The sequence below is a fragment of the Equus przewalskii genome, chromosome 29, assembly GCF_037783145.1.
Source record: "Equus przewalskii isolate Varuska chromosome 29, EquPr2, whole genome shotgun sequence".
NCBI lineage: Eukaryota > Metazoa > Chordata > Mammalia > Perissodactyla > Equidae > Equus > Equus przewalskii.
Window position 1 is genome coordinate 4,672,365 of NC_091859.1, and position 14,921 is coordinate 4,687,285.

At 34.6% G+C, this 14,921-nt stretch overlaps 1 protein-coding gene across 17 annotated transcripts in view; it reads right to left on the reverse strand.

Annotated features, from left to right (window-relative positions):
- Positions 1-960: 960 nt before the first annotated feature.
- NAP1L1 (nucleosome assembly protein 1 like 1) overlaps positions 961-14,921 on the reverse strand; it is a 30,587-nt gene continuing 16,626 nt past the window's right edge. For 4 of the 17 annotated variants that reach the window (XR_011534680.1, XR_011534682.1, XR_011534684.1 and 1 more), the window contains 12 exons: positions 10,028-10,169; positions 9,702-9,782; positions 8,851-8,979; positions 7,324-7,395; positions 6,366-6,505; positions 5,765-5,910; positions 5,651-5,670; positions 3,885-4,007; positions 3,433-3,462; positions 2,872-3,198; positions 1,770-1,841; positions 961-1,086 (listed from right to left, as the gene is read on the reverse strand). Coding sequence is in view for 12 of the 17 variants with exons in the window: in XM_070599997.1 (XP_070456098.1) it covers positions 1,806-1,841; positions 2,872-2,922; positions 3,433-3,462; positions 3,885-4,007; positions 5,651-5,670; positions 5,765-5,910; positions 6,366-6,505; positions 7,324-7,395; positions 8,851-8,979; positions 9,702-9,782; positions 10,028-10,169 (970 nt within the window). In the remaining 5 variants the exon portion in view is untranslated. Of the gene's footprint in view, positions 1,087-1,769; positions 1,842-2,235; positions 2,278-2,871; positions 3,199-3,432; positions 3,463-3,884; positions 4,008-5,650; positions 5,671-5,764; positions 5,911-6,365; positions 6,506-7,323; positions 7,396-8,850; positions 8,980-9,701; positions 9,783-10,027; positions 10,170-14,921 lie in introns of those variants that run through there. The other 13 variants (XM_070599997.1, XM_070599998.1, XM_070600004.1 and 10 more) reach the window with 4 other exon arrangements.

The window sequence follows — 14,921 nt, forward strand, 5'->3', positions numbered from 1 at the left end:
TAAGAGCAAGAACTCTGGGCTGTCTTCTAATTACAATCCAATTAGTCCACTTCACTGTCAAAGCTTTTAAGCTCATCACAAAAAATTAACAGTAATTAGCCTGAGGTATTTTAAATGTGGCTCTACAGTCTCAAATTTAATGGCATTTTTTCCCCTAAAAATGGTCTTATTTCTACTTTAGTCCCATGACCTCTGTATTATTTACTAAAATATGGTCATAACTAAAATATCTGAAAACAATCTTTGGACCTTTTGGAGTAGCTACTCATCTACCCACTTCTAGTCAAACGAGGCGGCACATGAAGATCTGCAAGAGCACTGCCTGAGCAGGTCCAGAACGGAGGTACTTAACCTGTCTTCCAGTTTAATCATCAAGAGTACTGCCTGACCAGGTCCAGAACAGAGGTACTTAACCTGTCTTCCAGTTTAATTATCAAGAGCACTGCCTGAGCAGGTCCAGAACGGAGGTACTTAACCTGTTTTCCAGTTTACTTATCAAGCCCTGGTACGAATAAAATGTTGAATATCATACTTGTGGTACAAATAGGTCCAAATTTTTGAGCTCTTAATGAGACTGATAAACATTTCATAAAATTTAACCAATACGCCTTAACACATCTGTGAGGTAGTTAAGTAAACAGTTCTACCCATTTTAATACATAGCAAACAGAAGCATGGGTAAATGATATACTCTAAGCAATAAGAACTGGAATTAAGCACAGAGGCTTGGGGTCTTCTCTCTAGTACTAACCAAAGGAAACGAAATTTAACTTTTCAATCTTTCTTTTTAAAAACATCATTTAAGATTCTTTCTTATTAGCAGATGAAGTACCTCTTCCAAAGTTGGCACCCTTTTCTTCAATAATATGGTAAAATAGGGTACAACGCTTAATTCAAGCTAGGCCTCTGTTTCTACCTAAATTAGTACAAAATTAAGACATTATTTTGTGAGAACTAAAATTATATTTGACATTTTTATTTTAGGCTGCAAAAACAAAAGCAAGCAAACAAACAAACAACAACAAAAAACTTGAAATAGGCTTGTCAAATGATGTAAATTCATCCTTTCCAGGGAAGCAGAAGACCCTACCACAAAGAAAAGATGCTTAGTTAATGGAGGTTAAGTTTAAAAGTACAGTTAAAATAATGAGGCTTAACTTCTGAAAATACTAGGTTTTATTCACCTCCCTGTGGTAACCAATAACCATACTATGAATTAGGTTTCTTTGTAATTAACTATGTCACCTAAAATACAAAAATCCAATAACAAGCTAAGTTATTGGGTGTGGTCATACTGGAAATTCTTAACCATACACTTGTCCTGACAAATTTTGTTTCTGTTTTTTAAATGATGAACGGTCTTAGTATAAGTCGCTGCATTGCTCTAACAAAGTAATGAAAGGCACAGCTAGTGCAGGCAAACAAACTCATTCAACTATCGGCTGAAAAAATACTTTGGTTCTTCAGGAAAAAAATTAGCAAGACAAAAAATGTTTCATTTAACTGTTCTGCTCATTTTCCTAACCGTAATCTAATAGTTACGTGATAAAAATACTCCAGAAGAACCAAACTATGTAGCAATGAATGAACATGCATGAGAGAATTGGTGCATTCAACATATCCGGCAGAAAAATTATAGTTAAAATGCTAGGTAGAACAAATTGGTCTTTAAAATATCAGTTCCTTTCTTTTAAAAAAAATTACTGTCTACCAAGGAAATACAAAAACATAAGGCTGTAAGTAAATAATAGTTGTGTTTAGGCTATTACAGTGCAGGTTATCCTCAAGGCCACATACATCCTGCTTCACTGCTGCTTGCACTCTGCTGGATTTTGATCCTTCTGTTAAAGGAAAACAACAAGTCAATCTATCTTTATCTACCTGCTTCAGTTAATTTTTCAATAGTAATTAACTATCCTAATTATCATATTATCTTACGGTTCTGTCAAAATTTTTGCCAAAGAAATGGTATAGCAATGACAGCAAATTCTTTATTCAAATATTAGCTAGTCACATTAATGCTAAAATAAAGCTCAAATTTTAAATTGTAGAAGGAACGCCATAAAATGAAACACACTAAGCCACCATCTTAAAAAATAAAATAATCGAGCAACTTATGTTAGTTATATTACCAATTATTTTTGCCTCTTTAGAGATGTGTTATTCAAAAACAATAATTCCACTCATATTTAGCTGTTAAGAGTAATTCACACCTGTTAGAGAATATAATTTGATAACCACCCTCTCTTCTTACCTGCTCACTAGGTTAAAGTTCTTCTGGATATTTTACAGCATTCAGCAAATGAATGAATGCATTAAAGAGAAACCAGAAGTTTCAAATGAATCCTGATCATGTACTATGTATTTTGGGAGATAAAGGCCTTTACTACCATGATAGGACAAATTTCCAGGAATAACGGACTGCGACTCTCAGAGATGGAGAAAAGAGGTGGCTGGGAGAATCGAACAAACATTACTGTCCTATTCCTGAGCACTCCTGCATTCAGATGATTTAAAAACTGATCTTTGTTTATAAAGTTCCTTTGGAGGGAAAACCACCTAACAACACAAGCAAAAAGTAATTTAAAATGCTTCTACAAACTGTTTAAAAAAAAAAAAACAAAACCAAGACAACATGCTATTAAAATTGAATCCTAGGGTTTACTACGCCTGAAACTACGAAAAATACAAGGTCAAAACCAAAAACAAAAGTTTCTTAGAAAAGGTGCATTGAAATTACATGTACTGTTGAAATGCCACAGGGGATTAAAATATCTATTTAGTGGAGAAAAACAAACTTTACATCTAGAAACAACAACTCTTATTTAACCTGTCTTAAATTTAACAGAAAATAGCACTAATTTTGCTCACCTTTGAGTCATAGTCTGGATCATTTTCCTCATCTCCTTCTTCTTCCCCTTCCTATATTAAAGTTCAAAATGTATCCATGAAGTAGGTACACAGTAGGAAGAAATGGCTCATAATGTAGGAAGAACTTAATACAAGTTACTCTATAGGTCAACAGATTGTCATGATTACAGAGTTTGGTGACCATGCAATTTAATTTGAAAGCTTTTAATATGAAAAATTTCCCAACACAACTTGAGACATCCAGACAGCTTTTATTGAAAAGATTTACTGCAGCCAACGTTGAAAAAGTTTACTGCAGCTTTTGACTTCTTCAAAGAGCTGATAACCCTGCAGCAGAACAGAATTATTTGAAATAAAAAAAAATGTTCTGAGTTTTGCAATTTATTTATTGAAACCTTATACATACATTGTTTGGCTGTAGAATTCTAAAATCATTTTTTTTTCAAAAAACATTTTTATCCCATATCACAGAAAAATGATTATAGCAAAGGAATACATAAGTCATTCAATTTGCTTCTCAATGTTAAACAGAGAATTATTTGCTCATTTGGTAAACATTACCTCATCCGCTTCTTCACCTTCTTCATCATACTAAAAAGGGAAAAAAGGACAAGTTTGAATGAAATTAATAAACATTTGAGAATAGCATTAGTTACATCCATCACTGTTTCCACCAATATCTAAAAAGAGGAAAAGTACTTTCCCTGAGGTGACTGATTAGAAATTAAGGACAACAGATGCAGGAATCACTCACCTCAGTGCCATAATCTAAATTTGACAATTTAAAAAATTAAAATAAAGAATACAGTACAAGCATGAATAAAGTATCCTCCTATTAGCAGAAAAATAAAAACTACAATAAATGAACCCAAAAATCCGAAGAGAACTTATTTAAAATTATCCTAATTTTGAATTATTCTCCCTTGCTTTACAGAGTTACATGCAGTCATTAAGCCTCTCATCAGGGCCATCACACCCTCACCAACTGATCCCACTGAAGGACTCAGACTCACATCGTCGTCATCATCTTCAATAGCTTCTCCAGTAAAGTATAACACTGATCTTGGGATTATACGCTCACGTAAAAAGTGACCAATTTCAAAGTCTGCAGCAAGGATAGCTTCAGCATCATCATCCTGTTTAAGAAAAGAAGCACAAAATTTAATAGCTTTAATATTTAATTTGGCATATATGAAACTCACGTTAAAATCATATGAAGAAACTCTCAATTTCGCTTTTAACTTTCAGTCATTTTTAAATTAGCTTAGGCGGGTGATCAAATAGTCATCTACCTATGCCCTGGGTTTACAAAAGGTTTTTAATAAACAGAAAATAAGTTAGCAGGCCAGTGTGTATACTCAAAGAAACTTTGGGAAATAAAAATTAGAACTGGTAATTGCTTAGTTTTTTCTGGCTTAAAAGAAAGATAAAAAAGCAACTTAGTTATACGACAGCAATTTTCCCTTAAAATGTTAATTATTGAAAACTCCAAAGGAACAAACAGTACCAAAGCATCTCAGGCTTTCATAAATAATATTAACTACATGGCACATAATAAAATACCACAGAGGATCACTTCATAATTCCTAAAAGACAGTACCCAAGCAGCTGTAGAATGCCAAATGAGGAAACAGTCCTACTTGAATAAAAGTGACTTAGTCAATCAAGGATTTCTATTTAATGGCAAAGCAAAGCATAGAAATGGTGCTAACACTATTCAAAATTTAAGCAATCCCATTTAGGTCCTATGATACTAAACAATGAGTAAACATTCTGTAAATTCCATAAATGTTTATTTTGATTCATCAATATAATCCTCTCTAATAAAACAACAAGAAACACAAAGGGTGCGGGGGGGCAGACTTTGAAGGAAAGAATTCTAATCACAGGTGGAGGTGTTCTATTCATAACTATCAAAGACTGTTTTGTTACCATCAATACTTGGTAACAGACAAAAAAAAAACACACTTGAACACAAACTCTATCCCATTCACTGACATGAAAAGAGCATGAAACTCTATCTTAATGCTCCTAAGTAGTTCTCTTTACCTAAACCTCACACGTTGTTTTATATTTCCCATTTCTGTCCTATAAAAAACACTAAGCCAAGCCAGCTATTACTTTTTTCAGGCCAAAATACTACTTTCCTTCTGCAGATCTGGTATAAGTGCCTTAGTTAAATCGATTTCAATTTAAAAGTATTCAAATACACATAATTTCTAATTCCATATATGTATAAAACTATTTAAACTACCTCATTTAATTCAAAAATGTGGCCAACAGAAAACCAAATTCATAACATACCTAGCTTACCCTGCCTTCTCTGAGGTTGTTCCTCATTCCAGGCTATATGCCAGGCACATTTCACAGTTCCTAGTTATACGGCCACATAAATGAAACCATACTTCCATTGGAATAACAAACACAGAAAGAGTCCTAGCCATAACATGGTTAGAGGGAGTTTAGTAAATAGCATAAATGACTTAAAATACTCTAGTTTCAACAAAGAAGAAAACTACATATAGTCTTGAAAACTTGAATTCCTCACAGCAGTATCTGCAAGTCTTAAGAAAAAAGAAAATCCTTAGGCCTTTCAGCATTTCTCAGTGGAAGCACCATAGACATTCTGAATGGAACAGTTCTTCAAATGCATGAAGGTCTTTCCCACGCATTTCCAAGCCTCAGAACAAAATGCTAGCAACTATCACGCTCCCTGCTTTTGTGAACCAGTCCTTTAATTTCATATAGTAAACATTCAACAAGTGACAATTCAGCTTACCAGATCTCCGCTCTCAGGAACTGCAAAATTGAGAAGAGAAATCCAAGTGAATAAAAAATTAAACAAAGCTTACAATAAAATAATCATTAATACCTAAACTAAAGCATTGTTTACCTTCAGGAGGGGCAAAAAAATTAAAGAAAGAGTCATTGGAAACTGTTTTGGTCACAGTACGAACTGTCCCACGTCCCTTGTGTTTCTGCTTCTTCTTAATGGTTTTCAAAGTGACATTCTTTCCTTTTTTCCAGTCTATCTGGCACCTTCCAAAACAAACAAACAAAAAATCTTCTATCACAATTATCACATTACTTTCAATTGACAGGAGAGGTAAGATTTTTCTAACGTTATACTTTACTTCACATTTGAGGAAAAGATTGGTTCAAATGCTTTCCGTAGCAGCATAAAAAGAAAAATTTTATTTCTAAACAAAATTTTTCAATAAATATCTTTAACAATTATCAAAAACTCACAATATAATAAATTTAAACGTGCACTCCTTTGCAGAAATATCTGCAATAGTCTATGGGCCAAGGAGAATTCTAGGAAAAGGGATAAGATCTTCTCAGAAAACATTTTACTGAAACGTGTGCAGATAAACGAATTATGTACTATGTATGTACATACGAAGCACACAGACTAGGAAATACCAAATATCAAAAACCATAAGTAAAACAGAAACAGATATAACATTCCGTTAAAGTAAAATTAAACTCACCCTGTACAACCCATAATTTCTGGTCCATCAAAAGAAAAGGGATCAGAATCATCTGGCTCTGACCTCATCCTATATGTCTTTGTCAGCACTTCATTTGTGAAATATTCATTGGGTTCAAAGTGAAATTCTAAGACAAAGCTCTTTAAAAAAATTTAAAAAAGAATAAAAACTAATTAAATTCCCACACTATAAATTTCAATAAAGCTTAATCTCTGATTTCTTTATAAACATATAAAATTCTAAGTGATAATATTTTTCCTACTCTGGCAAAGGGTCAGATAAATTCCAAATTATGTTAAAAGCAAAATGAGGCACAAAATAAACTGAACAAACCTTACACTAACTTAGCTTACACTGCTATTTAGTTAACAGGTTAACAAAATAGGTTAGGCACACCTAAGTGAACTGACCAAGTGCCCCTCCTCCCTCCATCCTCTCAGACAGGACTTTAAATCTTAGAACAGAACCTGAGCCTGACAGAAAAGGCCCAACCTTATTACATGCAATATAAGAATCTATGGCCTATAGCTTTGCCCATGCTTTACATAATACTACTGGTTTTGGGGAGAAGCTGTTGGCTGATATTTCATAATGAGAAGCGGGGTCCCTCTAACATCATCTGTTTTATGTAATTCCCAGACACATGCCTTTTAATACGGAATAAGCATTTTCTTATTCATGTTCCCTTGCTATTACTTTATCCATTTTTATTCCAGGATCAAGGATTCACTATATTTCGACAATAGTTTATGCTCAGAGGGAGGACAAGGAATAAATACTGCATCACAATTATCAACATCCAAACATTTATTTCCCACCAACAATTAAGAGTACCAAGTATTGGTTCTAATTTTTTACCCTCATCTCTAATCTTTGAATGCCACCTGTGTTTTAGAAAGCCCCTCTATCTGTAAACATCCAATGTTACAAAATTCAAAATATTTCAGAGTTCTTTTACCATAGGTTGGCCAGCATCTGAGAACTTCACTTTAATATCTTTCAAGTGCTTCAGAATAGGTTCATCATGTTCCTTCAAATTAAAAAAAAATTAAAATGAGTATCTAACATGGCATTTTAGGATTAGTGTTCTGTTACTGGACAATAAACACTTAGCTGACTAAAACATTTTACAGTGAAGTTTTATGTCATGATTATGAACCCTAAGACTTACTTCCCAGTTTATGGCTTATACTGAAGCTAATGTACTTAGTTCTACTTACTTCTATTGCCGTTGGCAGGAAAAAAGTGACTAAACAGAGAACTACATCATTATATAGACTGAATGAGCTGAAAAGTACAAAACCAAGTCTAAATAAGGGATGTTTGCTTTAACAATGCTTCCTGATTTTAACTGCTGCCTTTTCCCAGCTGCTGCTTGTTCCTTTCCTTCTGATCAATCCTTTCCTACTTGGCTAGAGTAGCAATGCAATGAGCAGTCATCATTCTGAGATGCCTTTCTTTTTCTTGATGTTAACTTCCAACAATCACGATATAAGGCAACAAGAACTACAAAGCAGATGGTAGTGGCTCAAGCAATGGAACCTGATTAGGAGGGGCAGTTTCCCAGAGAAGGTGACATAGTAAGAGTTAAAGATCTGCATAGAATTTTCTTTTTGGAGGAAGGTTAGCCCTGAGCTAACATCTGCTGCCAATCTTCCTCTTTTTGCTGAGGAACACTGGCCCTGAGCAAATATTCATGCCCATCTTCCTCTACTTTCTATGTGGGACGCCTGCCAAGCATGGCTTGACAAGAGTGCATAGGTCGGCACTCGGGATCCAAACAGCAAACCCCAGCTGCCGAAGCATAACATGCAAACTTAACCGCTGTGCCACCAGGCAGGGCCCCTAGATCTTTACAGTATTTTTTTAAAAATACAAATGTTCCAGGGCCAGTCCCATGGCCGAGTGGTTAAGTTCGCACACTCCACTTTGGTGGCCCAGCGTTTCTGCTCATTAACTCACGCTGAGGTGGCATCCCACACAGCAAAACCAGAGGCACTCACAACTAGAATATACAACTATGTACTGGGGGGCTTTGAGACGAATGAAAAAAAAAAAGAAGATTGGCAACAGTTGTTACCTCAGGTGCCAATTGTAAAAAAAAAAAAAAATGCACATGTCCTTTGGAACACTTGCTTCAGACTCAAAAGGTCTTTTGAGTAAGACAATTGAAACTTTAAGTCTCTCCCATCCTACCTCTATACTAAGCATCTAAAGACAGAAGGCACTGGGCTATGAGAAAGCACCAGATGAAGATGGGCAATAGTCAAAGGGACAATTTCATTATCAAAGTTTTGAAAATGAATTACAATTTAAGTGACTGCATTAATCAAAGCTGCAATTTGCCCTCTACAAAAAACAGCTGTATCAAAAGAAAGCAATCATTCTATGAAGGTCAACAATGAAGAGACTAGTCATTATGACCATTTAAATTTGAAGAGTTTACCCTTTGAGGTAAACTGATGTTTTTAATGAATAAAATTACCTGAACCATATCACTGAGCAAGTCAACATTCTTAAAAACAGTCAACCAAAATTCAGGAATTCCCTTGGGGTCTTCTTTTTCTTCATCCTTTTTCTCATCTTCAATCTTGGCCTTTTCTTTCAGTTCCTCCTTGATAAATGACAGCATACATTATTGAATACCTACATTAATCTCTTAATAAAGTCTTACATCCCCTTAACTTACATGCAGTGGTAGAATTATGGAAACAAACAAAACCTCAATCACTAATTATAACTATCAGCCAAAGAAGTTCTAGTCCAACTGTGTAAGCACTACTGTTACCCATACAAAACCTTACTTCTATAAATACTGCTATTACCATACCCTCCTGGGACCAGGAGCTGCAGAGCAAACAGTTTTAGGAAAAGAAAAATTTAACTTCATGAAAAATAAAAACTTTTAAGCATAGCAAACAGGAAAAGCAAAAGAAATATAAACCTGTCCAATGCTTCATCCCTTCATGTTCTCAATCAAAATATTATATTCCTTTAATCAACCAATAATAAAACAGCAATGCTGGAGAAACAAGGTCATGTAACAGAGCACTGGATTTGTGTCACAACTCTGCCATTTATTAGTTATGGGCAAGTCACTAGAGGCCTCCATTTATTCACTTGAAAAATGGTAACAATCCTTTGAATTTCATCACGAAGTTCAAAAGAAAAGTTTATAAAAATCTATAAACTTTAAGTATTATAAAAATTTAAGAAGAAAGTGAATTTGGGTACAAATGGTGCTAGGTTGAAGAGTGGCTCATCTGTGCTCATTATCCATCTCACAATAAAGAAAATATCTCCAAGGTATAAAAATACACTAAAGTTGTTACCAACCGAAATTTCATCTTCCTCATCTGGTTTCCACTCACATTCTTCTTCCGTAGGTTCATAAATTGCATTAATAATCTCAAACCGCTAAAATGATTTAGGGGAAAAAAAAGGAAAGCATAAAAACTCTAGCAGCCAAGCTAAAATCCAGCTGTTTCTCATTAAGGATTTAATTAACACGTACCACAACTTGAATTGCTATTACTGACAGTTTTCCCAAATACCTCATAACCATTTTGTTGAGAAGTCAGAAGAAAGTTTGTTTATATTTCCAGAGCTTTATCATGTTCTCAAATTTTAGACAAATAAATCAAAGTAGAAGAAACCATTACCTTATCAAATAGAGGCTGATAGAGAACAGCATACTTTCTTTCAAGATCATGAACTTCCTCATAGAATTTGGCTTCTATCTGTGCACATTTAACTTGTAGGTTTTTGAGAGCATTCACTCGTCTTTTAACTACTCTAGGCAAGCTGAAAGGTTAGAAAGCACCAGTTACATAGCATCAAAGTGAAACACAAGTCACACTTCTTTAATCATACTGAAAGTATTAAAGTTAGTGAATGACAGGTTTCCTATTTGAAGTAAAAGGTATACTCAAAGTAATTAAAATTCAAGAGATATAAATACATGGATCTCAACTATAAAACATTTTAAAAGTGGAAATTAAACCAGGTACAGTAAATTGCTAAGAAAACGTAAACCATATCAACAACTCTAAATCTTTCATTGTAATCAAATTCAGCATTAAACTTGTCAGTGTTGGCATCTCAGCTATAAAATGTAGCTTTTAACTTTTAAGATAAAGTTAAAAAGCTATGGAATGACTATCCTAACTCTAAGAATAACAATGATAACCTGATTTTTTAAAAAATATGGATAGCCCACCTGTACTAGTTATTATTAGGGGAAAGGAGGGGAGCATATGCATATGGGGAAAAAGAATGGTATCCTACACCACTGTTTTCTATTTTAGTCTTTGTATTTAAATTGAATTTGAAATTGTATTAAATAAGAATGTGATATGAAGAGGGAACATGGATTTTTTAAATAACAGCTTCATTGAGATATAATTTACATATCATACAATTCACTAGAGGGCATAGATTTTTTAAAGGTTATATATACACACCTAGCTTTTGAGCTCCTTGAAGAATGACTAAACTTACGAACCCCTCTACCACCGAAAAAATGTTCATATTCGAAATTTACCTAACTTCAGGGAATCTGTGCAACAGATCCAGAATCTAGGTTAGAATTTCCCGCTGTAGACAGATTGTTTTAAATCAAATTCTCTTAACCATTAATTTAGTTAAGATAATCAGAAGTAAAAAACAAATGCCTAAAGATATCAACTTTTTATTTCTTACAATTAAAAGTTTAATGTTCTGTCAAGGAGGTGAAATACCAGGCTGCTGGGCTGCTGGCCTCCCCCCTACTTCGCATCTCAAAAAACATCAACCCTAGAAACTTTAAGAAGGAAAGAACTATTTCAGGCACACTCATATACACCCCGCCCCCGCCATGAGCAACTGCTGAGTAAGACTGAAAGGTGCCTACCTGGCACAGGACGAGCTGCAGCCTGGAGCGGGAAGGAGACGGCCATGGTGGGTAGCAGGGAGGACCGGTTGGAAAATTTTTCCAAGAAAGCTTTTTAAGTTCTGCGCTTGCCTTGCAACACTCATGGCCTGTCCCTTTCACCTTTCACAGTGCCCAGCAACACAAAGAGCTGATGAAAGCTGGACTCGTTCAGAGTTCACAAGCACTCACTTCTCCACACACTCCAATCCAGGTACAATGGATTACAACCAAAAGAAACTGCCTCCTCCCAAAGCAGCCAAGAAAAACTGCCTGGAATTGTCAGCAAAATTGAGTCTGCGGTCTCCTTAGGCTCATCCCATCCCCTTCCCTTCAACTCCAGGGAACTGTCAAAAACCAGTCTGATCTTCAGTCCTCCCTCAATACTAATTATTGGACTAATCTATATCACCCAGTGTGCCTGAGCTCTAAGGCCAAAATAAGTAGACACTTGAGAAGTACAATTTCCACAACAGAATGAAATATTTATCATCTGAAGCAATATTACCAAAGAATTTGTACAAATATGTATATATATTTAGAGATGAGGGAAGATACTAACAATAGGAAACAAGACCAAGAAATCTAATACAAGGTGGGAATATTAGGTATGAAAAATACAGTTAACTAAAATAACCAAATAGGATTAAAAGACAGGTTCGACTCAAGAAAAAATCCATGATGTTGAAAAGCTCTCCAGAAAGGCAGCAGAACAGACAGAAAAGCTACAAGATATGGATAACAAATGTAGTAACAGCTGAAAAATAGAGAAGTGGCTATGTACAGAAATGAGAAAAATTTCTCAGTGTTAAAGCAATCTAAAAACCCTTACTCTAACCTCTAAACACGTTAATGAGATTTATGAACTTCAAAGTCAAAAGAAAATTCGAAAGGTATTCAATGAAAAAAAGTATGTAACCTACAAAGGAAAAGGAATCAAACTGACATCAGGCTTCAAAAGAAAACACTGGACACAAAAAGAAATGATGTGAATCTTTAAGATATTTAAGAACTTTCAAATAATTTTATAAGCCAAACTATTACTCAGATATGAAGGCAAAATAAAAACTGTATGAGGTATATCAACCTTGAGTAAGTATGCCACACATACTCATTATATTCATTAAAAATAATTTTTGAGGAGCCAGCCCCATGGCCGAGCAGTTAAAGTTCACTCGCTCTGCTTCAGCCGCCCAGGGTTTCGCTGGTTCGGATCCTGGGCATGGACACGGCACCCCTCATCAAGCCATGCTGGGGCAGCATCCCACATACCACAACTAGAAAGACTCACAACTAAAAATACACAACTATGTACCGGGGGGCTTTGGGGAGAAAAAGGAAAAATAAAATCTTTTAAAAAAAATTAATAATAATAATTTTTGAGGAAGTAAAACAAACAAATCCAGTAGATGCTATATATAAGTTATAGGTGGGCAGAATATCTTGGTAGATTTTACTGTTTCCTTGAAAGGAAAAACAGAGGACTAGAGAAAGTGTTGGTAAATTTAAGAAATCAACAAGTAAATAAACTTAGGTATTAAGTTACAAATCATTTTACATAATAACAAAAAACAGAATGCATTAACTTTAAAACCAGCAGAAGAAAACTTGATCTATCCAATGGAAAGCAGAAAAAAAAATAAAGTACAATAAATTAAAAAATAAGAAAAGATGGCAGCAATTAAGACCAAAATGAACACCACTTCCAAGAAAGGAAAGAGTTTGAAATTACTAATAAGGAAGCAAACGTTCATACTGGAGTAGGATACAAGGATGGAAAAAGACATTCCAGGTAAATAAAAACCAAAAGAAAGCTGGGGTAGCTATCTTGATACATCAGACAAAACAGAATCTATGATACAATCCACAACTGACGGAATTACAGGAAGAAACAGATAAATTACGTGGAGACTTTTAACACAACCTTCCCAGAAACTGTTAGATCAAGCAATCAGTCAATAAGCAGAAATGAGAACCTGAATAAATAAGCTTGAGCTATTAATTTCAGCATATAGATCTTCACACCTAACAGCCACAAAACATTTACAAAGCCATAAAAGATACAGACTACTTAAAAAAAAAATCAAATGAACTAAAAGCATTCAATTAAAGAAAGAGGAATAGAGCAAATCCAAATAAGAAGGAAACAACATTAAAGTCAGAAGAAAGAAGCAAAAGCCAAAAAACACCAAGATGGAAATGAAAAAATCTAAAACAGATTAACAAGATTGAGACAACTGATAAAACTACTGAAGATGCAAAATAGAATATAAAGGAGAAAATAATCAGATTTTTAAAAAATTATACACTAAGCAATTTGAAACCTAGATAAACAGCATGCATTTTTAGAAGAATATAAAACTCCAAAATTGGCACAAGAGAACTTGAAGAGGTCAATTAGCATAGTAAAAAAAGAAAAAGAGGGGTTGGCCCCTAGTGTAGTTGTTAGAGTTCGCACGTTCCAATTGAGTGGCCTGGGGTTCATGGGTTTGGATCCCAGGCTCAGACCTACATGATGCTTATCAAACCATGCTATGGCAGGCATCCCACATATAAAACAGAAGATGGGCACAGATGTTAGCTCAGGGCTAACCTTCCTCACCAAAAAAAGAAAAAGACAAAAGAATTCCCCAAGGCCTCTAGTTCCCAAATACCAAAGGCCCAAGTCAATTTTTGGAACAATTCTACCAACTGTTCAAGGTACAGTTAATTCCTATCTCATACAGGTTGTTCACGAAAACAGGGAAATCTGCAGCCCTGTTCACTTCATTAGGCAGTTGAAACCTTGACTCTAAAACCGGGGTATAGAATTACCATCCCCTGAAAGTTTCTTTATTGTATATACATACAGGCACATATATGCACACACAAGCTCATTTCACTAATGAATAATACTCTAAATAAAATATTAACTACCCAGCTCCACGATGTGACAATACATCATGATTACGTTTACTCCAGGAATGCAAGGCTAGTCTGATATTCAAATATATATTTCCAACTAGACATGTATACTTAATTGATTCAAAGAAAGTCAAAAGACCATCTGAACTGATACAGGAAAAAAGGTCATAAAAAATCAGACACCAAATTTAATGGAGGGATGTTATACCCATCCCTGGTTAAGACTGGAAATAAGAAACAGACGCCTATTTTTAATGCTAATGTTTAACATAGTACTGAAAGTCCTGGCCAATGTTATAAAGAAAGAAAAATGAACATACAGTGTGGTGTAATGTGGAAGATTAGAGCTAAAACTGCCATTATGTGCAGATAAGATCTTTTGGTTATGGTAGGAAAAAAACAATTACTACAGTAAGTGTAGCAAGGTTTCCGGATACAAGATCAACTTAAAAAAATCAATAGCACTCCTCTCTACAACAGCCAACCAAAACATACAATAAAAAAATAAGATACTGTTTACAACAGCAACACAACTAAAGTATACAGGAATTAAACAAGAACATACAATGAATAAAACTCTGTAATAAAACACACAGAATATGATCTGCATAATACAAGGATAAGCATGAGACTATTATTAAAAAGACGTAATTCTCTACCATGTTAATCTATATATTCAATGTAATTCCTATCAAAATTTTAGTTTTTTTGTTTGTTTTTGAGAGAACCCTGATACACTTACT